This window comes from Podarcis bocagei (genome assembly GCF_964188305.1).
Source record: "Podarcis bocagei genome assembly, chromosome: 6".
In the NCBI taxonomy this organism is placed as follows: domain Eukaryota; kingdom Metazoa; phylum Chordata; class Lepidosauria; order Squamata; family Lacertidae; genus Podarcis; species Podarcis bocagei.
Genome location: NC_138130.1, coordinates 20596288 through 20623216, shown reverse-complemented (window position 1 = coordinate 20623216; position 26929 = coordinate 20596288). Strand labels below are relative to the sequence as shown.

Genomic DNA, 26929 nt, shown 5'->3' with positions numbered 1-26929 from the left:
CTGTTGCAGCAAGAACAACAAAAAGTCATAAATTTATTCAATTCCAACAGATTCATAGTGACATGAGTTTCTGGGAATCAGAGCCAACCATCAAATACATGTTTTGGGCATCAAAGTGGGGTGGGTGGGTATCTTTTTGGTGGGGGGGGAATGGTGCTGGTATTCATATCTTGATAAAAGTGCTGTGGATGCCAGCAAACGCCGAGGGCCTTCTGGCGGTTCCCTCATTGCGAGAAGTGAGGCTACAGGGAACCAGACAGAGGGCCTTCTTGGTAGTGGCGCCCGCCCTGTGGAACGCCCTCCCATCAGATGTCAAAGAGATAAATAATTACCTGACATTCAGAGGACATCTTAAGGCAGCCCTGTTCAGGGAAGTTTTTAATATGTAACGCTGTACTGTTTTTAACACTGATTGGGAGCCGCCCAGAGTGGCTGGGGAAACTCAGCCAGATGGGCGGGGTATAAATAATAAATTATTATTATTATTATTATTATTATTATTATTATTATTATTATTATTATTATTATTACTGGTGAATACAAAACAACCCCTTTGCAACGCTACAAATCCACCTCAATGGTGAAACGTTAGAAAGTGTCAATCCCTTTTCCTACCTGAGCAGTTATATTTACACAAGAGCTGACATTGATGCTGAAATCCAACATCGCTTGAGCTCTGCGAGCGCAGCTTTCTTCCAAGTGAAGTGCAGTGTTTGAGGACCGGGACATTTGCAGGAAAAAAAATATGCTTGCATACAAAGCTATTGTACCACCTACTTTACTGTATGCTTGTGAAACATGGTCCACTTATAAATGTCATCTCCAACTCCTTGAAAAATTCCATCAATGGTGTCTCTGAAAATTATTATACATCACTTGGGAAGACAGGCAAATTAATGTCAGTGTTCTGGAAGAAGCAAAGATCACCAGTGTCAAAGCAATGATTATTCAACATCAACTTCGTTGGACTGGTCATGTTGTGCAGATGCCTGATTATCGTCTTCCAAAGCAACTACTCTATTCCCAACTCAAGAATGGAAAGCGAAATACCAGTTGACAACAAAAGAGGCTTAAAGATGTTCTCAAAGCAAATCTTTTTTAAAAACCCCATAAGCACTGGTAACAGGGAAACACTGGCTTGCAAGCACTCCAATTGGAGAACAGCCTTTACCACATGGACTTTGAAGATGCTCAAACTCAGGACAAAAGGGAGAAACAAGCTAAGAGGAAGGCACACTTGGCAAATCCACACGGTGATCAACTCCCGCCCAGAAACCTATGTCCCCACTGTGGAAGGATATGTGTACCCAGAACTGGCCTCCACAGTCACTGACAGACTCACTGTTAAGACTGTGTTTATGGAAGACAATCTTACTCGGCTACGAGTGATCGCCAAAGAAGAAGAATACCATCTCAAAACAACAACAACAAAACAACAACTGTGTGTGTGTGTGTGTGTGTGTGTGTGTGTGAGAGAGAGAGAGAGAGAGAGAGAGAGAGAGAGACCTTATTAAAGAGGATGCAAGAGTATTTTTACAGAGCAAGGACAAGCAAAGAAAGAGGTAGTACTAGATGCATTACAGTTGAATTTGAGCAGAGCACAAATGAATGCAGAAGCCAACAAGTGGGACCTGCAACAAAATGTTGCAGCATAGAGTGAACAATTTATAATTTCACTCAGCCAGTCTGGAAGGACATTCCACTCCATTCCTTCTTCCATCTCTCCCCGCCCCCCCCCCCACAAGAGTGATTAAGCATTCTATGAATCCTGAGCATGCCCTGTCCTCATCAACTTTCCATAATGATTTTTACTAAAAGATTTTTTTCTACTGCTTCAAGCCTCAGGGTTTCACCAAGCCTATTGCCGTCAACTCTTGTGGAAGTGTGTGGTGTTGTTTTTGGCTGTATAAGCAACAGCAGTCCTGCCTGTGAATCAGAAAAAGTGGGAATAATTAAAGGAATGAGTTCAAGATGCCGTCAGCATGGGTGTGATCTACTTCTGAGGAGCAGCCACAACAGACGAATAGGTATAACAAAAACAATAGTGCAAATAAACAGCTAAAAAGAGACAAACGCTTTCGGTAATGAGCTAACCACACGCCATAGCATCAGAACTGCTAATGAATTCCAATTAGGAAGCTTCACGCTAGAGTTGCCTGCCTCCGGAGAGACTGAAATGCCCCTTCACTGGCTTTGGAAACAGTTTAAATGTCTTGATGTGTGCCCATTTATTTTCCGCAGTTGAACCTAACCCATTTGAGTTATGCCAGTTGCCAAAGGGCATTGTGGAATCATGATGGCATATATCGTGTTTGAAGATATGCATGAGAACGAGCCTTTGGCACCTCTCAGGTGGGCTCCATTGCCATCCTAAGAGTACAAGGGAAGTATTCACGGTGAAATCCGGCACCTCTTTCCCTAGAAAAACATCACTGACGATTACGATGTTGCTGATGATAACAACGCGGTGGACGGACACCATTTGAATGACAGTGCAACTTTGGGGCAGGGGGTGGCCCCCTCACATAAGTTACACGAAGACCCCTTGGCCAATGGGCGTAGCTAGGATTTTTGTTTGGTGGGGCAGAACCTCAGCTTTGTGTTGATTTGTTGGGGGGCAGGCTTTTGTTGGGGGGGGAACCTCAGATTTGTATTGATTTGGGGGGGCAGGCTTTTGTTGGGGGCCAGAACCTCAGATTTGTATTGATTTGAATTGATTGGAGATAGGCTTTTGTGTGTGTGTGTGGGTTCAGAACCTCAAATTTGTATCCAATTCGGTTGATTATTTTTTTTGGGCGGGGGGGGGGCTTGGCTGCGGCCAAGCCTCGGCCTCAAGGAGTTGTCTCCCACGCCTTTCTTAGAGCGATGCTCTGTCCTATTATAGTCATGTGCTCTGAATACTCCCAAGCATCGTTGCATTACACGGGGGTTGACTAGATGACCCTTGTGTCCCTTCTCATCTCCACAGTTCATTTTAGGCAGCCCTGCCGCCCCCAGTTAAAAAAAAAAGCAGCTCCTCTATCCGTGTATAGAGCCTTGCCGCCCACCAGGGCCAGATTAAAGTTTGATGCGGCCCTAAGCTACTGAAGGTAATGGAGCCCTTTATATGCCCAGCTGTTCTTTGTCAACAACAAATTGCCGCTGTTTTTTGTGTTGGATATGTGCTATATAGTTATTCATGGACCTAATAGGTATCTAAAGCTATTTGCACAATAGGAGCCTACACAACACAAAACACTGTTGCTGTATGTAGGTTTTATTTTATTTGTTTTTTTTTATCTTCTATTTTGGAAATGCACATCCAGGGTTTTTCCCCCTTTAAATTTTTTGGGGGCTCCCAAGAGAGAAGGGGCGCTAAGTTATAGCTTGTTTAGCTTATACGTAAACACGGCACTGCTTCCCTCAAACTGGCGCCACGCGCCCGGAATTTCCCGGACAGGCGGCCGCGCAAGTCGGCGGGACGGTCCGGACAAATCCGGACCCGTCGTTTGTGAGGGTGGGGGGCCCCGGTTTCATTCGGGGAGCCTCTCGGAGAAGCGGGTTTTGCGAAAACGGACCCGGGCCACCTTTACCGCGGTGCTTCGGGGCGAGCGCCGGAGAAACGAGGCCTCCGCCGACGCCGCCTCAGCCCGCCTCCTCCTCCTCCTCCTCCTCCTCCCGTCACGCGCGCGCCTCCGAGGGGGACGAGCCGAGAGAGGGCGGCCTCGACGCGAGGGGAGGAGCCGGCCCGAGAGCGACGAAGGCGGAGGGAAAGAGAGAGAGAAGGGAGAGCTAGAGAGACGCTGCACCTAGCCGAGCGTCAAGGCCCGAAGAGGCCTCCGTCGCCGGGATGGAGCACCACCAGCAGCAGCCCGCCAGCCGGTACCAAGTGGTGAGTGGCGCCGCGGGGTCCTGTCAGCGCGTCGGCAGGGCGGGGTTGGGGTAGGCCGCAGGCCAACTCGAGGCCTCCCCTGGCCAGCTTGGGAGACGAGGCTGAGGAGGGGAGCCCTCCATTCCCTCAGGCCTCCGGGGGCGAACGGAAAGCGCCTCCGCTTTCTGTAATACTGAGGAAAAGCGCACTTGGGGTGAGGCCTCGTCCTTAACGGTCCCCCCCTTTCCCCCTTTCCTCTTCTGCGCTTCCCCTTCCCTTTTGGCTGCCCCCCAGATAAGCTTTTCGGAGCCCCCGGTCGAGGGGACGCCGAGGGTCATCTAGTCCAGCCCGCGTTAGAAACGGGAGGTCGCCACTCGACGGCCCGTGGCTTTCGCCGAAAAAACAAAACAAAGCAAAACATACTGGGCTTTGGGAATAGAGAGCGACAAGAGGAAATGTTCCAAATCGCGAGGACAAAATGACACACCACCCTCGATGTGAAATAGTACACAATGTATTGTTGTGTCTTTGTAGGTTATCAGATGGGCGGGGTAAAAATAATAAAGGCACAGTGTTACCTCGGGTTACATACGCTTTACATTACATATGCTTCAGGTTACAGACTCCGCTAACCCAGAAATAGTGCTTCAGGTTAAGAACTTTGCTTCAGGATAAGAACAGAAATTAAGCTCCAGAGGCACGGCGGCAGCAGGAGGCCCCTTAAAATATTGTAACATTAGATTTTTACCTATTAATAGTCCGTTTTCTCATATTCCCTTATAACATTACAGCTATAAACCACTTAGTTTCTATCCAACATCATTCTAACATTCATTAATTTTACAATATTTCTGTAAATAGTCTTTGAACTTTTTCCAATCTTCTTCCACCGACTCTTCTCCCTGGTCTCGGATTCTGCCAGTCATTTCTGCCAGTTCCATGTAGTCCATCACCTTCATCTGCCATTCTTCCAAGGTTCCTACCCAAAGTTTTACTTTAAGCCCTTTCCCTGCCCGCCCTCGGTTGGTGAAGGGAGCGAGAGGGAACTTTTATGATTCAATAAGCAGGTGATGATGCTTTACTTTTGCCAACCGCAGACAGCCTTCAGTGCTGTCACTTCCTGTTCAGCTACAGTAGCATTGAATATACAGTAGTACAGTGGTACCTCAGGTTACATATGCTTCAGGTTACATATGCTTCAGGTTACAGACTCCGCTAACCCAGAAATAGTTCCTCGCGTTAAGAACTTTGCTTCAGGATGAGAACAGAAATTGTGCTTCAGCAGCGTGGCGGCAGCGGGAGGCCCCATTAGCTAAAGTGGTGCTTCAGGTTAAGAACAGTTTCAGGTTAAGAACGGACCTCCAGAACGAATTAAGTACTTAACCCGAGGTACCACTGTACCTCGTTTTGAGTCCGCCCTAACAAGCGTGTGTGCTGCTTTCGAAGGCCCGCCAATGAAAATGGCCTACACCCCCAGCGTTCGAAACGCCCATTGTTCGAGGCACGTTTTGCGACAGGGAATTTCCTTAGCGCGAGCGGTTTCTGAGCTCTGCACATAAGATTTCAGATTAAAACTGCAGAGTGACCTTATTTTGCTTCCCCGCTTCCAGCTACTCTATGAAGACTGGAGAAGACAGCCTCTTAAGAGTATTAAGAGGTGGTCAGGGGAAGGACTAGACCATGTGAAAAATGAACATAATATTTTAGCTGCCGTTCATTCCTTTTCAGCTTTGTATACTTGTTATTTTTAAAAAAGTGCGCCTAGATATTCCGTTGTGGCGCCCATAACCTGGGTTTAAGGTGCCATTGAGCTCCTAGCTTTCATATCTCCAGTTTCTAACACTGCCTACACCAATGAATCAGGCAAATCTTCAGTTAAGAAATCTACTGATTACCCGTGAAAACCTTGAAGCCTGTAAAACAACATGCAGTTTCCAGCTCCAGCTCTTATTCTTAATGCCATGCCTATACCACTCTGGGGCATCCCAGACCTATATTGCTTGGTAACACTGAAGAGTCCATAGACGCACAATTTCTCTTATTAAATGAAGAAACGACCAAGCACAATGCTTTTTCGGATTTCTGTATTGCATTTGAAAGTGAATTTTGTAATGGAGATAAGTGGTCCGAAGAAAGGAATATGTATTGGCAACATACTGACATAATAAAACATACTCTCGTGGAATCAGGTTCTCTTTAATTTTCCTCTAATTGCTTTTTATTTCACATTGAGGATGATCATGTAGTTTTGTCATTTTGTTGCTTCATATTTCATATTTTTGCTACCTATTTCTGAAATATTTTTTTTTCAGTGAAAGCCACTCGTTATTGACTGCCATCATAACTAACACTTTTATTAGGGTCTGAGGCTTTGAAACAAATCCCACCTATTTTATTTTCTCAAGATGGTACCTACTGTCCCCTAAATAGAAGGAACTTAGCTGAAATACGGTGGGGGTGGGGAGTATTGTTTTATACGAGGAATACTATCTTAATAGAGATGTTTGATGTCAGCTAGCAAGCCGAGAGAAGAAAATGTTGATGTACATAGAGTATGCCAAATGCCAGTCATTTCTCAACTTATATGAGCAATTTTATCTAAAAATGAAGTAAAAAAGAGATTTGCTCCTTGCCATTATTAACAGATTTTTTCTACATTGTTTCAATGATGCTCCCAAATTTTTTGCCAGTACCTCATGGATGTCTTTTTTGGGGTCAGTTTGAATGCTCTTGGGTACAGATTGGACAAAAGATGTGAAACCTATATCCCCAAACTGGATGTTACCTATTCTTTGCTGCTGCTTTTACATAATTAAGGTGTTTTTCAGTGATGGGTAAGCATTTTACTAGAAACGTAGACTATTAAAAAGAGCCTACCTCATTCTAGATGTTAATGACCACTCCTTATCTGTAAATTAACATGCCGTATTAGTACAAGTCTTTGGATTCTTACATCTCTCTGTAGGGAAGGGCTGGAGCTTAGTGGTAGAGCACTTGCGTTGCATGCAGAGGATCCCAGGTTTAATCCCTGGCATATCCAGGCAGGGCTGGAAATGTCTCCTGTCTGAAACGCTGGAGAGCTCCTTCCAGTCAATGTAGAGAATACTGAGCTAGATGGACCAGTGGCAAGGGCTCACTATAATAATAATAATAATAATAATAATAATAATAATAATAATAATAATAATAATAATTTATTTATACCCCGCCCTCCCCAGCCAAGGCCGGGCTCAGAGCGGCTTACAAGCAATAATAAAAACAAGATGAATGATTACAACTTTAAAATAAAAATAAAATACAACATTAAAATAATGGAACATTTAAATATTAAAATGTAGCCTCATCGCAGGAGGAGAAGGAAAAGAAAAAAGAAAGAGAGGGAGGGAAGGAATCAAATTGGCTCCAAGCCAAAGGCCAGGCGGAACAACTCTGTCTTACAGGCCCTGCGGAAAGAAATCAGATCCTGTAGGGCCCTGGTCTCATGTGGTAGAGCGTTCAACCAGGCCGGGGCCAGAGTTGAAAAGGCCCTGGCTCTGGTTGAAGCCAATCTAACTTCCTTAGGGCCTGGGACCACTAGGGTGTTGTTATTTATGGACCTTGAGGCTCTCCGTGGGGCATACCAGGAGAGGCGGTCCCGTAGGTACGAGGGTCCTAGGCCGTGAAGGGCTTTAAAGGTCAAAAGCAGCACCTTAAATCTGACCCTGTACTCCACCGGGAGCCAGTGTAGCTTGAAAAAGCAGCTTCCTATATTTAGGATGAGTGAGCCTCAACTTTCTGAAGCTCCACCCTATAAAATGTGCCCTGAAATAAGGAATATATCTGAATATAGTAAAAGAGCTCATATTTTGGAATAAAAGTTATTCCGGCATTGTGATTTTATTATGGTTTGCAAACCATTTTGAGAATTGCTGAGTAAGAATGCTGGATTTAAATTTATTATTATTATTAATAATAATAATAATAATAATAATAATAATAATAATAATAATTTATTATTTGTACCCCGCCCATCTGGCTGGGTTTCCACAGCCACTCTGGGCGGCTTCCACAGAAACCAAAAAACACTAAAATATCATACATTAAAAGCTTCCCTGAATAGGGCCGCCTTAAGATGTCTTCTGAATGTCAGGTAGTTGTCCATCACCTTGACATCCGATGGGAGGGCATTCCACAGGGCGGGCGCCACCACCGAAAAGGCTCTCTGCCTGGTTCCCTGTAGCTTCACTTCTCGCAATGAGGGAACCGCCAAAAGGCCCTCGGTGCTGGACCTCAGTGTCCGGGCAGAACGATGGGGGTGGAGACGCTCCTTCAGGTATACTGGGCCGAAGTGTTTGGCAAAAAGTTGCTTTGGACTTCGTTATTTCTTTATATTTCTCTTTGCTTTGAATACACACAGTCCCTGGAAATGTGACTATATACAAAGTGTACTTCAAACGATGTGCATTAAAACATGCTTAAAAGCAGATCTTTGCACATACAAGATTTAGAACCAGAGCATCTCTTACCCTGTGCCTCATTTTATGAATGGAAAGAGTGTAAAGCTCAATGTTTCTTAGAATGTTTCTTTCACCCCTGCTGAACCTTTTCTGTAAGCAGATAATAGCATTTGTTTGTGCTGGGAAACCGTAGGTGGTTTCTTGATTCTGCTGGAGGCAGCTGTAGTTACATCATAGGTGCCTTTAAGGATTGGCTGCTTGCAGAACTTAAGGAACTAACCACATAGCACTTAACTTGTTCCTTCCTTGGCTTATCACATGATGGACGATTTTGGCATGGAGCAACCCTTAAAGCAAACTCCTTTGCACTTATTGCTTTTGCTTGTTTGTTATTGCTCATGGCAAGTAGAAATTAAGGGTGTTAAAACAATTTAAAAGAAAAAAAAGAAACAAATAAATAGGCTTATAATTGGATATGTTCCAGTCGTTAAAGCAAGTAAATCAGAAAAACATAACCCTTGGCTTGCAAATGAAACTTTAATAGGCATTAATGAAATGATGTACTGTAAGACTTCCCCCATGCCTCTGATTTTAGGTTACATGCTGATGTGGTTTTAAATCTGATTGCTCATGCACAATATACAAAAAAGTATACCCTTTCATGCATATTTTGGGAAGAGAAAGTAAGGAGTATTTTGGGGTGCACATAGATATGCATAGTTTGAGTGAGGAAACTGCTGCAGATCTGTACTTACCCTTTCTTCAGAAAATTAAGCTCAGAAAGAACTATTCCCCTCCTCCCCCAAGCAGAAACTGACTATACAGATTGAATCAAGTCACTTCCCATATTTGGCCTATATATTGGGATGGGAAATTGGTTGCCACCCATTGACTGTAACTCCCCATTAGCCATGAAACTGATGGGAGGTGGAATCCTAATTCTCCTGGAGAGCCATAGGTTCTCCATCCCTGGCCTATGACAATATTTAAAGTTTAATCTTCTCCCCCCAAAAACATTAGCTTAAGAAATGGAAAGTGGCAAGGGAATGGTTCACTAGATGTCTTGACTTTTTGAAAACTGAAAGCCTGCCCACACCATATGCGTATGCGGGAGGCAGGCAGCAAGGGGTACGTCTGAAAATTGATGTACCATTTGAAGCATTTTGTCACTGGCCACTTAAACCCGTAGTTCTTCCCCTTGCTCCCTTCACCCCTCCCACCCTTAACTAATTGCACTGCTGTTACAGTCAGCTCCAGATACTCCTCCTTTGTATTACATTTCTCTTTAAAAAACAAAACCACCCAACCCTTACTATGCTGTATAGGGAAAGCTGGAAATTTATGCTGGGTTTGCTCCTCCTGTATACCGGTTATGTATATCAGCTTTTAGTATCTGTGTGCATTATGAATATGACCAATTAGTAGTTCACAAGTTGGCTTTCTACACAATCGCTGGTTGAAATCTCTGACCTAGGCAAATGTTTCTCCACTTCAATTCCTTGACTTCAGTATATTAATTTTACTGACCTAGTTTACAGGAATGCTGTAAGGGTAACTGACTGAGCATCAATTAGCATTTTATATAAGAACATAAAGACCTGCTGGATCAGTCCATTGGCACATCTAGGCCAGCATCCTGTTCTCACTGTGGCCAACCAGATTCCTGTGAGAAACTAGCAAGCAGGATTTCAGGCACAGGAGCACTCTTCCCCCCTCCTGTGGTTCCTTGTGGTACTCGGAAGTGTTGCTGCCTCGACTGTGGAGTGATGTAAAAATTGGGGTTTGGCTTTTGCTGCCAAATTCCCCATGGGACTCTTGAGTCCCCTAAGTCCATGATCGGTCAGAGAAAAATGGATGGAGGCTGGATCCAGTGGAAAGCAAGGCAGATACTTATTTTTCTGTTCCAAGGAGGGAGACAAAAGTGTGCAGGAACCTTTAAAGACTTTTGACATTGCCCAACCCCCTTAGCCAAAGACCACCCCAAAATCATCATACAGTGAGGGAGGAAAGTATTTGGTCCCCTGCTAAATTTGCCCTCTGACGAAGAAATGACCAGTCCATAATTTTAATGGTAGGTTTATTGTAGCCGTGAGAGACAGAATAACAACAGAAAAAACCCCAGAAACCCAGAAGACAAAAGTCAGAGATTTATTCTATATTTGAGACCTTAGAATTCTTATAACAGGAGGCAGAGTATGGTAGCCATCAATAGATTATAACTATGATGGCACTGCTCTTTCTATACAGTAGTGTTTTGCAAGGTTTGCTTATTTTTGTATGAACAACTTCCTGGGGTGTCATCATTCTAATACTTGCTCCATTTCAAGCAAGTTCCTTGTATCACAGTTGCTCATAAATGCATTGAGGAAGTGAGGCAACTGCTGCATCTAAAATCTATATGGACCTTGTAAGCAACCTGGCTGATCAACTATTTAGAAAACAGGAAGGAAATGCAGCATACCATGTCCTATTTCTCCCTTTACTTCTACTACATAACAAAAGAGGGAGAAGAGCAGGGTGGAGAACGTTTTTTCAGCTCAAGGGCTTCGCTGCCTTGTAGGCATTGGCATGGAGAGACAACTATGGCAGTGATGGGAGTGACCAGAGTCAAAACGTGGATAGGGACCATGGCAAAAGTGGGTGGAGCAAGATATGTGACTCTTACCAATGGCGCCATGAGTCAGTGTGTCCGGCTGTTAAGCAGAAAGTTGATGGTTTGAGCCTAACCAGGTGTGGCTGTGGGCAGGATTCCTGCATTGCAGGGGGTTCTATTGTATGACTCTCAGGGTCCCTTCCAACTCTAGACTTCTACCTTTGTACAGTAAGCTGCATAAGTCAGATGTTTCTATCTGTCTCCCTCTCTCTCGCACACACCTAAATCCAGGAAAGCAAGGGGCGTTATCACAGAGAGCAAATTCCAGCCAGGTAAAAGCACTCAAGGAAAGCATGGAGCAGGACTAGGGGAAGGGTGTGGCCTGGTTTGAGTCCTGAGGGACAGATCAGGAGTCCTAGTCTCCAAGCCGTCACCAAGCTTCAGAACAGAACTCACTACTAACTAGTGAAAGTTCAGTAGATATCTGCTGTCTCACTTTTGACATAATTCCGTCCATGTTATATGATATGATCAACCTCACTGTGAAATTTTGAACCACAGCCAAGAAAATCTGTAGGTTGTATATCTGAATGCGATAGGCTTGAGTTGGTGAAAGGGGCTTGTGCTACACTTGGAATCAATAATGTATTTCTGTCTATTACTGTGAATGTGGGAAATTTACAGGGGGTTTTTTAACAGATTTTTGTTGTTATTCTGAATATAGGAAACCACAAGTGAAGGGGGTCACCAATATTCAGCAGCAACTGGCAACTTTCCCAGTTTCTGAAGCTTATAGTAACAATCATTCACTTTGTCTGTTGCAATAGTGTTTGAACTCTGTTCCAGTGATTCCTTGGAAGGCTGTTCAGGGTTTTGTAAAGGTGGACAAGCTTCTCAGTAAGGCAGCTTCTGCAGCACTACTGATCTCCTTCAGTTTGCAGCAATAGAGATAGTGAGATTCACTCTCAGTTCACATGGTGCCTATCAAGATTGGCCCAGGGCCCTTCCTTCATTTGTGCCCTTGAACAGGGCTGACTTCAGTTTTCACCATCTGTGGTTTTTTTTTTACTAGAATTCTTATGCTCCCCCAATGTTGGTTTTACAAAGCAAGACTTGGGCATAACTTAATCTGTACGTAAAGTTTTTCAGGAAAGATAAATTGCTCAGTCCCCCTTAGATGGGCATTCTTGCAGGAATTCCAGCAGGCACTAATAAGTCCATCAGAAGTTAGCTAGGATTCCAAGGGGGAGCTGTCATCCCGCCCCTCATAAATCCTAGAACACTGCAGAATTCTCTGCAACACACAAGTGTTGCAGATTATTCTTTCTTTCTTTCTGCTGAGAAAGTAGATGGTTTGAAAGCTGCTACCTTGTTTGTCACTCCCATCTGCATTCCGTCACACACATACGAGTATCACTTCCAATGCAATATTATCCAAGTCTGATGAGAAGTAAGTCTTCTGAGTTCAGTGAAACTTGCTCCCAGATAAGGGTGAATAGGACTGCAGCTTTTCTTTCATTTGTGGCCAGATCAAATGTCACAGAGGTGGGTGGGTGGGGAATAGGCACATCACTCAAAAATGTAAGATTGCTTATCATTATTGTTGTCAATGTTTCCATCTGTGAAACATAAATGTAATTCAAACTGCTGGGCTAAGATTATCATCTTGCTTCCCTGCTTCCTTTAGAAGTATGTAGTTCAGAGGGCAGTGCTGGTCTTCTGTTGCTCCCCCCCCCCCCGTCAGTTGAATTCACAGACTTTCTGTTCAAGGGAGCAGGGATGGTTAAAAAAAAGTTTTAATGTTGGCCAAAGCAATAAACCAGCATGGTGTAGTGGTTAAGAGTGGTAGTCTTGTAATCTGGTGAACCAGGTTCGCTTCCCTGCTCCTCTACATGCAGCTGCTGGGTGGTGACCTTGGGCTAGTTACACTTCTCTGAAGTCTCTCAGCTTCACTCATCTCACACAGTGTTTGTTGTGGGGGAGGAAGGGAAAGGAGATTGTTAGCTGCTTTGAGACTCCTTAAGGGGAGTGAAAGGTGGGATATCAAGTCCAAACTCCTCTTCCTCCTTCTCCTCTTCTTCTTCTTCTTCAGAATGCTTTCTTTGTCTACCAGAATTCTGGAAATTATTCTTCCTTATTACTAAATAGTACAACTCAAGGAATAACCCAAGAAGCAATAAAGTGGAGCTGGGAAAATCTACTCTTTCCTACAGTTCACCCACACAGCCAGGTCTTATTTAGTAGAATCATGGTACCATAAAATTGCATGGCACCTCCAGCGGTCATTTAGTCCATCTCCCTGCAATGCAGGAATCACAGCTAAAACATCTGCTTAAAAACCTCCAAGGAAGGAGGATCCATCACCTTCTGAGGGAGTCCTTTCCATTGTCAAAACAGCTCTTTCGGTCAGAAAGTTTTTCCTGATGCTTAGTTGGAATCTTCTTTCTTGTAACTTGAATCCATTGGTTTAGGGCCTGCCTTCCAGAGCAGGAGAAAACAAGCTTGCTTCCTCTTTCATGTGACAGCTTTTTAGATATTTGAAGATGGGTATCATATCTCCTCTCAGTGCCCTCTTTTCCAGGATAAACATTCAAAGCTTGCTCTGTACAAGCAGCAAGATTTTGTTCAGTGGGAGAAATCTGACTCTGCAGTGGGCTTTCTACATATTTTTTATCAGCTTCCCCCAAATATTGTTCCATTCCCCAGCTGCTCAATTCAGCTGAAGCTTTGCACATGCTCAATATGTTTGTTTTGGCTTGGCTGTGAGTAATGAGTGTGGCTCTGTTGCAAGAAACAAGAGGAAGTTACAGTAGCTGAAACTAAGTATCACCCCAGCCTAATATTCTCCAAGCAGAGAGTGGCTCAAGCTAAGTATTGGTAGATACAGTGGTGCCCCACAAGACGAATGCCTCGCAAGACGAAAAACCCGCTAGACGAAAGGGTTTTCCGTTTTTCGATGCGCTTCACAAGACGAATTTCCCTATGGGCTTGCTTTGCAAGATGAGAACGTCTTGCGAGTCTTGCAATTTTTTTTGCTTCCCCCCCTTTTTCTAAGCCGCTAGGCCGCTAATAGCCTTTAAGCCGCTAAGCCTTTAATAGCCGCTAAGCCGCTAATAGGGTTGCTTCGCAAGACAAAAAAACTGCTAGACGAAGAGACTCGCGGAACAGATTATTTTCGTCTTTCGAGGCACCACTGTACTGACAAATATTCTCCCTATATTAGCTGTGCTGTAGAGGGAAGTTCCTTGTCTACATACCTAACTGGTTAGTTAAAATAACTGAGGCAACCCCCGCAGCAAGTACCAACTCGCAGTGATGAGATTACTGGGAGTTACTTTACAGTTATTGAAAAAGTGCTTATGTTCTTAGATGGCTTATAGAGGTTTTAAATTGTCTTAACATTTTGATGTTTGCTGCCCTGGAAGGAAGGGTAGGGTGCAAGTTTAATAAATATTAATGAAGGTAATATTCCTTGAAGTAGAAAAAGTTGTGTACTAAGAACATGGTCTGATTGGCAAGAGACCTGTCTTTTGCCTCCTTTCTGGCAGGGAAATTATATTTTGATGATAAAGGATAACTTGCTACCTGTGTTCTTTAATGCTGTGCCTCTTAAGCCCAGCCCTGCCCTGCCCTTAATAAGATCAGCCTCTGTGTCAGAGCAAAGCAGTGTTGGTATTTGCAGAGTAATCATGCTTGTTGCAATGAAATTTGTGGTGCACCTAAAAAGAACAGACACCACAGTGCTAAACTGTGTGTGAGAAGCTGCAGAATTGTGAAATACTATACACTTTCATGTGTACATGGTGTAAAGTCACATGCTATGAAGAATGTGAGGACATTCATCTGGACGTGAATCTAGGGTTGTGAAATGTAAGTGCTCTGGATGTCTAAGCATTAGGCCTAGATGTCTGCAAAGTAAAACTTGTGTAAATACGTCTGTATATATATGCTTTTCTTTGTAGAGGGCATCTTCATTGAACATATGAACATTGGGGTTGGGGCAAGTGGTATCATGTGACCTCAGGGTGCTTTCAGACATTGGCTGTACAGCCCTGTTGTACACAAACACCCCTTCACAAAACTGTGAAATCAGGGATGTTTGTTAGATTTCACAGAGCTTTTAAATTTTGGTATAAGGTCGCTTTTCATCAGGGGACATCGGGAAAGGCTTGAGGAATTGGAAGGTGTCTCGCAGTGCTTTCACTTACAGGATAATGCTTTTTGAGTACTGTTATATAACCTTTTTGGTTGTAGATTGAGTGGTGGAATTTTCAACTCTTGTTCAAGAGGAGGACATTAAAACAGCCAATGTGATCTGATATTAGTTGTTAATAGAATTATTTCTGTCTCGCACTATATGAGCAATGTAACTGCTGATAATGAACAAGTTATAGTACAGCTCTTTTAATTTCTTTAATTAATATCACGTAAGTGCAAACTATAACTGGCCTCTTGAACGTACCTAGATGAATCATAATGTAAATGCAGATGAATCACAAACCTGGCAAACAGAATGAGCTGTATAACAAGAATACAGAAAAAGAACAAGCGCCAATTTGATCACAAGAATTTACAGTTCTTGAGGAAATGGTAAATGGCTACATCTCAACCATTTCTGAATAGATTTTTTCTGAAATCTGGTCAGCTACAAGTGGTTTGCATAACCCTTATCATGTCTTGTTCTGACTTCATATTCTGAAACTAGGACTTCGTAGACATAGTGAAATAATTGGAGGATTTTCAGGCAAATCTGAAATGTTATTGTTGTTCATAGGAAACTTGTTTCATACTCTGGACTAGTATTTGAATCAACCATAATTAGACATTATAGGGCCTAACATCAAGGGTTGTTAGAAGCTTGCCTAGTACAAGCTACATAGTAAGTTACAATACATCAAAGGCGCAATGAGTTGGACTTCGCTCCCAATTATCTGTCAGGAAGAGTGCAGTTGACAGTTTAGGCAATGTTCTGTGATATTCTTAAATAGCACATTGTTATCTACATATCATGAAATGATTTCATATATTCTCACCCATTTACCATATTTTTTCCTCTATAAGACTCACTTTTTCCCTCCTAAAAAGTAAGGGGAAATGTGTGTGCGTCTTATGGAGCGAAGGCAGGCTGCGCAGCTATCATAGAAGCCAGAACAGCAAGAGGGATTGCTGCTTTCACTGCGCAGCGATCCCTCTTGCTGTTCTGGCTTCTGAGATTCAGAATTTTTTTTTTCTTGTTTTCCTCCTCCAAAAACTAGGTGCGTCTTGTGGTCTGGTGCGTCTTATAGAGCGAAAAATACGATACTTTGTCTGGGTCTAGTTGATCCTTATGTTCTTTTAGGAAAACTCTCAAATACACCCCTTCCCCCAATACACACAATAGGGTGATGGTGAAACACTACAGTACCATTCAGTCTTTTATCATGGGCAAATACTTGTAAGTAGCACATTATTTTTTGGGAAAAACATTTTACGTACTTGCTGCCTTTTGGGAGAGACAGGAGGTGAGTACAGTGGTACCTCGAGTTACAAACGCCTCAGGCTACAAACGCTTCAGGTTACAAACTCCGCTAACCTGGAAGAGTTACCTCGAGTTGAGAACTTTGCCCCAGGATGAGAATGGAAATCGTGTGCTAGTGGTGCAGCAGCGGCAAGAGGCCCCATTAGCGAAAGCACACCACTAGTTAAGAACAGTTTCAGGTTAAGAACGGACCTCCAGAACAAATTAAGTTCGTAACTAGAGGTACCACTGTAATATAGTTAAGTTCAGATTAGGAGTTACTCTTGTTACTGGTTTCTCTTCAGTCATTACTTAATAAATTGCATCGGAGTAGATGAAACAGTTCCCTGAATGTATTTGTTTTTCTTAAAAGCTTCACAATGAAGATGATCTTCCAGAATCATCAGTGGCTGAACAACCTTCCACATCTACAGAAACTGCACCAGCCTCTCAAATGGAGGCATCTTTACCTGAAGAAGATACTTCACCTCCACCTTACTGTAGTATTGCTGCAGAAGCAGCTGCAACAGCAGGTATTTCCTTTCATTTATATAACCTCAGATATTTTTAGCAATGCTGGAGCAGTAAATATAGCTTGAATAATCTTTTCAGAAGCATATGGTGCCATCATCTCTTCATGCTTCCTTCTGCTGCCCTTTATAAAATACGATCTGCTCTTTTCTTTTTGTACAGGACCCCAAATGACTTTGTGCTTAATAGAGCAAATAACCAGATTAAATTAATGTTCTTTGTGATATGCATTTATCTTGGATGCCTTTCTGTCTATGTATGATAAAGCTAGCATGTCTTATTTGATTAAACTTGGACCACAATCCTAACAGTACAGAGATATGAGGAATCAATTGTATTGATAAATATATAAAACCACCCTCACTCACTATTTCTAGCTATAAGAAACAATACAGCATTCTTAAAGGCTTTATAGACTTGTAGTTCTGACTAATGATTATTTAGCCTCTAAAACATGAGTTGATGTGTGTGTGTGTGTTTTCTTTTTAACAGAAATGGAATCGCCTAATGACTTTTACCCTGTGCCACCTCCATACAGTGTAGCTACCTCTCTTCCCACTTACGATGAAGCGGAGAAGGCCAAAGCTGCAGCAATGGCAGCTGTTGCAGCAGAAGCAGCAGCAGCTCAAAGAGTGAGTGAGCAATCTGTGCAGCATGAAAACATGCAATTTTGAAATACGTAACTTTGGATTGGCTTCGGTATATATTGGATAAAAATCAATTTCTGAAGCAAACTTCATTGACACTTGCTTAGCTTGTTAAAGGAGATAGTAGCTAGCTAAATGAAGGTGGGGTTTGTTTTTATTATTTGTACAAAGCACGAGAATGTTTCTGTAGCACTTTATGGAGTAAAAAAAAAAAAGACCCGTTGACTGCTTCAAGCTTTCTTTCATGCTTAGTATTCATGAACTCAGTTCATAACTAATCAAACCATGCACAGCCCACCAGCTACAAGAGCTCAGTAGTCCTTTCTACTTTGTAGACCTAGAGAGGCAACAATAGTAGCTCCACTGAATTCTTGGTGGGCCACCATATGCAGTGGTTAAGCTGCATTTAATCTGAAAGGTCACCAGTTACAATGCTAGAGAGTAAGTATATGTCACAGTACAAAACTGCAGGTACCTGGCTGCATGCACATGCTTAATAATTTTGCTGGCACATAGGAATTTTTGCAGGTTTTTATTCTCATTCTTGTTCAAGATTGGTATTATTTATATATATAAAACTACGGTAGTGCATAAATATTTGAAATGTTTTTCCATCTCTGATGTCATTGTACTGGGATGTAGGTGGTATTCAACTAAATAGCTGTGCTGTTACAAGGATATTTCCCTTCCCCACCTCCTTACACGCTCCTTGTACCACCCCAAATCTGCTATACAGGGTTGGAGGAATCGCCAAAATTGATTTAGGGGGTGCAGGTACCAGGAGAAATCCTTGCAGTGATGGAATGTTTTGGTTAGCTCTACATTGAATGCAACATATTGTATTCATCTGAATGAAAAGACATTTGCTTACTTAAACAAACAAACTCACTCACTCTTACACTTAAATGGGGGTAGCATTGGAAACTTCCTGCCCTTTTTAACTACTCTCAAATCTTATAAATCGGATAAGAAAGTGTTTGCTCAAATACAGGGGTTTGCCATCACAGTAACAATGTGATATGCTATCTCAGATAAATGTTAAGACCACAGAAAGCTGTTTTAGCCTGTATTTTGACCTCAGTTGCCCATTTGTCAAAGCTGTTGCATACTGTGTCGTAGAACACCTTTTGGTGTGACTGTTTCCTCGTGAGTTTTTCATTTCTAATCGGACCAAATAGCAATGATTTATTTCCATGCTAAAATTCTATGCTTCAGAAGTAAGTCCCATTGTACAGTGGGGCTTGCTTCTGAATACAAACGTATAGAAGAGCACTGTCAGTATTTGAAGTACTGGATCTCTCTCTGTGAGCTATTTTCAATTCCTTTTATATTACATTACATTTAAATTATAATTTAGTTTGCTAGAAACATTGCTTGAATGTTTGACTTGTACTGAATGGCTTAACATTCCTTTAGTTCTTCTGTCTTATTTTCTTTACATGCTTAGCACGGCCAATTTAGGGAGTCTAGGAGTCTGTTTGATGAAATATTCCTGAGCCCACCAGAGGTATGAAACAGTTCTATGAAGTTTAGATTTTGCAGTGAGTTTTCTTCCTGCCAAGCAGAAACAAATGAATTTCTCAATGCCTTCACTTGATGAACTTGCCACAATTCTAATATCACAATGCTGTATGAAGATTCTCATTAGTTTTCTATAAAGACTTAAATAGAGATAAGGACTACGGAGCACATTGGGACTTACGTTTAATTGTAAGCATGCATGAGATTCTGCTGTTATGAAAATATCCTTTCATCTGCTATAGTAGTGGAAATAAATTTGAAAACATGAGGGAAATAACCAGGAATACCTGGTAAGCTGGGCATCCTTGCTCTAGAAGAGCCTTCACTGTGTGCCTTGTACCACAGCTCCCATCATCCCTGACTATTGACCATACTGGCTATGACTGATGGGAGTTCTAGTCTAAAACAACTGGATAACATCAGTTTGGGGAGCACTGATCATGGTCATTCAAACTAGTATCATTTCTGTGGGCAATTGAGCCTCCCCTGTTTTAGAGTGTATCTTGCGGTGAACAAGGTTTCTGCCTTTGGATTGGATATTGTTGCAATTTCCAATATTTGGGGGTGGGGTTGGAGTGGGAAATGTATCCAGTAGGAAGGATGAAAGGAAATAAAATGCAATACTTGCTTTCGGTTCATTGAGTTTCTGTGAGGTGTTACTACGCAGCACCTTCATGCTTCCAAATGATGATTGTTTGGTACTTCTAAAATATCAACAAAGGTGTGTTTAGGCTAATTTATGTCAAATACATGTTTATGCTGCAGCTACTAAACATTACCAGGCAGAATGCGAAGCAAATATATGTTCGTTATAATGTCTTTCCATATAGTCAAAATAGGTATAATTTTCACTATTATATAGTACATATTAGCAAGTTAAAAAAATAATCATGAATAATTATCCCTTTAATGTATGGATGCCATACTGCTGCTTAACATTGCAATGGTATGAGCAACAAAACTATGGTACCTCAACTGAAGTTGTATTTTTTAGGATGTTAGCACCCTCTGCTGTCTGATAGCAGCAAAGCTTTTGATTTAGAATATTCATTACACACTTGTGGATGAACTATTGTCTTACATTGGACAATTACATGAGTACATGTTGAATATCTCAATAGTATAGCTAGAATCAATGAGATTTAAGTTCATATTATTTAGTGGGAATTTAGAGAGAGTCCCTAACTACGAAAACGTATGTGAACAGTTGAGGGTGGAAATCAGAAAACATTTAGATAGGTCTGTCTTTGTTTATACCGGGGCTGCTGCAGCATTTTAAATAATGCTCAATAATGTTCTATATGCATCTTCAAAATAAAATATATCCAGGAATGCAGTAGAATTATGGGTTCTCCAGCTTCTTTCATGACAAAGTTAACAAAAATAATCTTCAATCTTCCCAAAGTGCCACTAAGACAACAGGAAAACAATGACAAGAATCCTTGGAAGTTGCTGAAGTGTCTTAGCTGTAGTTCTAACTTCTGTCCATTTTGATCTAACGCTAAAATACTAACTGGATACCTTCTGACCACCTACTTTATTTACTGAGGAGTGGAAGCCAGAAGTTAAGACTTGAAGCCCAAGGCTCAGTAACCATAGGGAGCAGGTTAAACATTGGGCTTTGGTGGAGTTTCATTGCGTCTGTCTCTACAGCAGAAATAATTTTCCCGGAACTGATTTCCTTTTCAATACAGAAGTTGGGGAACCAACTTAGACCTTTCTGCAGTCCCTCAGTAAACTATGGCTCCTCGTTGAGACACATAAACTCAACAGAATCTAAAATCTTAATTATTGTAGCAAGACTTAGGTAATAAAGACACACACCTGAACTTTTCTCTTGAGTTAACTAGAAAGCACACAGGTGTTTCACACTTTAGGGTGTTGTGTTAAATATCCATGCATAAACTGGTGGCCCGTTGACATTTTAGTGTTCTCCATAAATGTACATTTTGGGGGAGCGGCCAGTCACTGCTGCCTCCTGTGTGTGTGCATTTTTAACCAGTGTCTTTGTCGTACATGTTACACTGCACCCCAACAACTTGAAATGTGAAGGGGCTCTCTGACTTAAGCGGCTAAGTAATTTTAGAGCGCAACTTTTTCGTAAAATTATGTGGTTCCATGAGGCCGCCACCCTTTGCTGCTTGTTTTGGTTGACTCTTGAGGGAGACAAAGGAACAACCAGGAAGGAATGTGGGCCTAACCCATTAGTTTGGGAAAAGAGATGAAGTGCTGAGGAATGGTGAGAATATAGAAGCCATTCATGGGCCTATACCAGGCTTCCTCAACCTCGGATATCCTGATGTTTTGGGGCTACAACTCCCATGATCCCTAACTAGCAGGACCAGTGGTCAGGGATGATGGGAATTGTAGTCTCAAAATATCTGGAGGGCCGAGGTTGAGGAAGCCTGGCCTATACTTTGGTAAGAGGGAGACTTGGTTGGTGAGCAGTTCCCAGGTCTGTATGGGACCGCACTCCTTCTGACAGACCAGATGTGTCATTTGGGGGCGGGGTGTGCTCTGTGATCCATCTTTGCCGAGGGAGATCTGGGTAACATCGATGGCAAGGCATGCCTATTATTGGCTTAATTTGGTTCACCAACTGTGACTTTTCCTCAGCAAGGATAGGTGGCCGCCTGATGTATGTGTGTTGGTAATCTCAAATTGGACTACCTTAATGTGCCTTTCAAGAGACAGCTCCACAAGCCATAGCCAGTGCAGAACACCACACCGCAACCAGGTTGTTGAGTTGAGTACATGGCTGCAGACATATTATGGAGAGAACTACACTGGTTGCCAATTAGCTGTCAGGTCATTTTCAAGGTCTTGTTCCAGTTGGACAGGGCTTCTGTAAGTTATTTACCTAAAGGACTGCCTTCCTCTGTAAAGTCCTGTACTCATACCCCACCCTACAGCAAGGAGAGAATCCATGGGGCCTGTAGATGCTGCTGAACTCCAATTGTCATCAAACCGTGCCAGCGTGGTTTGGCCAGGGATGGTGGAATTCGTAGTCAGGCAACATATGGAAGGCTGCATGTTTCCCATTCGAGCATTAAGCGGAAAATCAGAATTTTCTGCTCTTGCTCCTGTGTTCTGCATCCTGCATCCCTCCACTGCCCCTGAAGTGTCCTCTATCAGTTGCTTCGAGCATCTGACAAAGACAGAACTTTTTGTCCCAAGTTTTCCCAGACCCATAAGATTCGACCCTGCCATTACTATATTTGTTTTTATGATACCGTTTTTCTGTTTGTCCTTAGAAATCTTAGAATATGAAGCAATTTAGAAACACTTCAGTAAATAGGTTTAGCTTGGCTTCAGTACAATATTAAAATAAATGATACTGAACTAGGGATTTTTTTCTTAGTTATTTTTCTAATTATTGCATTTCATGTTTTTAATATTTCAGTTTTTATTTTGTAAGTCACAGAATTTTACTGATGTGTGGCCATGTACACTTAATAAATAAAAATAACTTATTATGAACAAGCAATCTAAGCAACTGAAGTGTACTTATGTAGTCACCTTGGTTTTTTACCTAGATACCTACTCCCACTTAAATTAGTAGTTTGAAAAGTATTAATTTAATTCCATGCAATGTGTGTTTATTAATCATCATCATCTTAAAGGAAGAAGAGTATCCCCCAAGGGACGATTTCAGTGACGCAGACCAGCTTCGCGTGGGCAATGATGGCATCTTCATGTTGGCTTTTTTCAGTAAGTAGCACATCTTTGTGTCCTCGTAAGCAGCAGTTGTTTGAGGCGTGGGTGGGGAACACCCTTCAGTCCAAGGGCCCCTTCTCATTGCAAAAACTTTCTGACAGCTGCATATCAGTGATGGGAGTGGCCAGACATCCATCACTGTCCATCCTCCATTCAGACATGCAGAAGGTTTCACCAGAGTTCAAGGACACATTCCAGCCAGGTAAAATCGACAGAGGAGGAAGTAGAGGGAAGGGGGAGCACAGAGCCTGGGTTGAGTCCTGGGGACACACTCAGACCCTGAGCCAGAGGTTCTTCCTCCATGGTAAATGCAGCAGGATTCTTGATGTCACTCAGTTGGTAGAGCATGAGACTCTTAATCTCAGGATCATCGGTTTGAGCCTCATGTTAGGCAAAAAGATTCTTGCGTTGCAGGGGTTTGGACTAGATGACCCTTGTGGTCTCTTCCAGCTCTACAGTTGTATGATTCTAAGAATCCTCTCTTCCCAGTCACACAAGATGCAGCATTTACTAATGGAGAATAGAGAAATATATTAAAGTCTTGTTCATACTTTAGCTCTCTTCTCTTCCACACATTAGGCAGTGGCAATGTACGCCACAAGGAGCCACAGCCAGCCTTGATCCTCACGTTTTACGATTTTAGGCATATGCGTCAAATTGCAAAGCATGTTAGAATCTTGAGAGAAAGATCTGTGTTGTTAAGAGTTGCCATTGACATGCGGTTTGAGCAAATTTAACTCCATGAGCAGCCAATGATATATTTGCACTTGACTTCCGAGGCTGGATAAGTGGAGGCAAAGTGTAGGTTGATTATCTGTACTCTCAAATATCATAGAATCATAGAATCATAGAATCATAGAATCATAGAGTTGGAAGAGACCACAAGGGCCATCGAGTCCAACCCCCTGCCAAGCAGGAAACACCATCAGAGCACTCCTGACATATGGTTGTCAAGCCTCTGCTTAAAGACCTCCAAAGTAGGAGACTCCACCACACTCCTTGGCAGCAAATTCCACTGTCGAACAGCTCTTACTGTCAGGAAGTTCTTCCTAATGTTTAGGTGGAATCTTCTTTCTTGTAGTTTGGATCCATTGCTCCGTGTCCGCTTCTCTGGAGCAGCAGAAAACAACCTTTCTCCCTCCTCTATGTGACATCCTTTTATATATTTGAACATGGCTATCATATCACCCCTTAACCTCCTCTTCTCCAGGCTAAACATGCCCAGCTCCCTTAGCCGTTCCTCATAAGGCATCGTTTCCAGGCCTTTGACCATTTTGGTTGCCCTCCTCTGGACACGTTCCAGTTTGTCAGTGTCCTTCTTGAATTGTGGTGCCCAGAACTGGACACAGTACTCCAGGTGAGGTCTGACCAGAGCAGAATACAGTGGCACTATTACTTCCCTTGATCTAGATGCTATACTCCTATTGATGCAGCCCAGAATTGCATTGGCTTTTTTAGCTGCCGCGTCACACTGTTGGCTCATGTCAAGTTTGTGGTCAACCAAGACTCCTAGATCCTTTTCACATGTACTGCTCTCAAGCCAGGTGTCACCCATCTTGTATTTGTGCCTCTCATTTTTTTTGCCCAAGTGCAATACTTTACATTTCTCCCTGTTAAAATTCATCTTGTTTGTTTTGGCCCAGTTCTCTAATCTGTCAAGGTCGTTTTGAAGTGTGATCCTGTCCTCTGGGGTGTTAGCCACCCCTCCCAGTTTGGTGTCATCTGCAAATTTGATTAGGATGCCCTTGAGTCCATCATCCAAGTCGTTGATAAAGATGTTGAATAAGACCGGGCCCAAGACAGAACCCTGTGGCACCCCACTAGTCACTCTTCTGCACCCCACTAGTCACTAGTCACTAGTCACTCTATGTTATTGATGTCAGTTTTTACTGACATCAATAACATAGGCTGGGCTCTTGATATGTGGAGTAGGATGAATAATCTTTCTCACCCAGCTCCTATCCTCCTCCCCAGTAGACCAGTGTTATGATAAAAGCACCTGGTTCTGAATTTACAGTAATTGAAGCATTGTAATTTGAATCCAGTAGTTCCATAGTGTGTCACACACACTGAACATTGCTCCTTATTTTGAAGTTAAATTAATTTCCGTCCTTGCTGTGGATCATGATACGTGACTGCCATCCTGTGACAATTCTCTGTATTGCAGCTGCTGTCATTCATGACTTATATGCAACAAGTGTTTAATGTTTTGCAACTATTCATGTCAATACTTGAAATTACCTGCAATAACTCAGGTCTTTAGCATAGAGATTATGTGTTTGTATTTTAATTGAATACTACAGATTTGTTATACAAGCATATCTTTGGGTGCTGTTTGCAAAGTAAAAAAAGCACATTAGAGCAGAGCTTTCCAAACTGTGTGTCACGACACGTTAGTTTGTCAGCTGCAGTCCATGTGTCACACGAAAGCCTCTGGTTTGCTAGTAAAACTGAATTACTGTGTTGCGAAAAGATGCATGCTTAAAAACATGAAATGTTTGGAAAGCTCAGCATTAGGATAATGGGGCAGGGGCTTTTTTCAATTCATGTCAGCTAGGTCAGCACTGCCCAAGCACAGCAGACGAGCCACGTAGGATAATACCAAATGGTTTCGCCGCCCCTAATTTTCACAGGCAGCAAAATCAGGAGATTTATCAAGCTCTGGGTAGTCACCATATATGGCCTTTAGGCTATGTTCAGTTCGGTGGGTTGCAAGTTGTGCAATCTAGATGTAAACAAGGAACTGGTGGAAGAGTAAAATTACATTTTGACAGCGCTGATTAATGCTTCTGGGAAACTGGAGCAGCTTCTCGAATAGCTGAGTACTCTAATGAAAATAAGAGCTCCACATGATGGAACTTGCCACTTGTAAATGGAAATGTGAGTTTGTGCACCTCTTTAGCACAAGGCATAAGACGTGATGCTCCTTTAAATATTTAGCACACCACTGTGGAGGCTGCTTTTCCTGTCTAGCAGTATTGAGCAATGGGGTGAGGAATACAAAACCTCCCTGCAATTTCTGGACCTCTAGAAAGAAAAGGACCATTAAATCTGTTAATCTTTGGATAGTGGGTTGTGTTTATCCCCAGCAGTTGAAGCCCCTCACTTTTAACAGAAATTTCCAGAGACGCATGCAATGTAAAACCTTAAAAACAATGAAAGGGTAAAATATATTCAATGAAAAATACAGATGGAGCAGCCAGCTAAAAAAAGAGTTGAAATTGGTGACCTAAAAAGCCTGTTAAGTGTTTCACCCTATGCTGAAAAGATAAACTTTGTATCTGGAAAATCTTTGGTAAGATAATTCTAAAGTCAGGATGATGCTAAAGAGAAGGTCCAATTGCTATCATCCTAACATCCTGGAGGAGGGTCTCTAAGGCAGATCTTAATACACGTTAAAGATCAATACGGATAGTTTGAATTATTCCTGGAAATGAACAGGGAGCTATTTTAGCCATTTTAAAGCGGGTGTAATGTTTTGTTCAACCAGACCCAGCTAGTTTGAAATATGGCTAGATTGCCAACTACATTTTCTGAGAGTTTTTAAAGGCACCACAGTACACTATAATCAACGGGAATGTTAATAGATCATGGATAAATTATCGCCAGGGTATCTTTGTTCAGAGGGGGCTAGAGCTGGTGCATTGCCAAAGCTGGTGAAAGCTGCTTTGTGCTATGGAAGCTACTCAGGGCTCCAAAGACAAGGAGAATGCAATCCCATCAAGAACAGGTTGAACTTCTCCTAGAGCAGACAACCCAACTCCTAACACCACCTCCATCTTGTCTGGACTGGATTTCAGGTTTCTGGCCCTCTTGCATCACTTACCAGATCCAGGCATCCATTTAGCATCCCTACAGTTTCACCTGTCTTGCATGACAAGTGAAAGTGCACCTGGATGTTATCTTCGTGTTGATGACATCTTGCTCCAAATCTCTGGATGACCTCCCTGGGTATTAAAACAATGAGTGCTTCTTTTAAAGCCATCTTTCATGGGGAAACTTTGTTGTGTTAGAAGTGAGGAAGTCCATATGTCCATAATACACTTTTTTGACTCAAGCTTTTTGCTATTTATTGGGAGATCCTCAGAGTTGCTCACTCTAGACATTTGTCAGGAGTGTCTGTGAAGCCTTAGAACA

The 26929-nt window shown here is 42.4% G+C and overlaps 1 protein-coding gene across 4 annotated transcripts in view; it reads left to right on the top strand.

Annotated features, from left to right (window-relative positions):
• Positions 1-26929, top strand: part of NDFIP2 (Nedd4 family interacting protein 2) — a 53878-nt gene that overhangs the window by 17234 nt on the left and 9715 nt on the right. The window contains exons 1-5 of one of the 4 annotated variants that reach the window (XM_081198629.1): positions 3713-3871; positions 16750-16909; positions 17400-17539; positions 19002-19061; positions 22699-22786. In XM_081198629.1, the coding sequence (XP_081054755.1) occupies positions 3830-3871; positions 16750-16909; positions 17400-17539; positions 19002-19061; positions 22699-22786 (490 nt within the window). In that variant the 5' untranslated portion in view covers positions 3713-3829. Of the gene's footprint in view, positions 1-3712; positions 3872-16749; positions 16910-17399; positions 17540-19001; positions 19062-22698; positions 22787-26929 lie in introns of those variants that run through there. The other 3 variants (XM_081198628.1, XM_081198631.1, XM_081198630.1) reach the window with 3 other exon arrangements.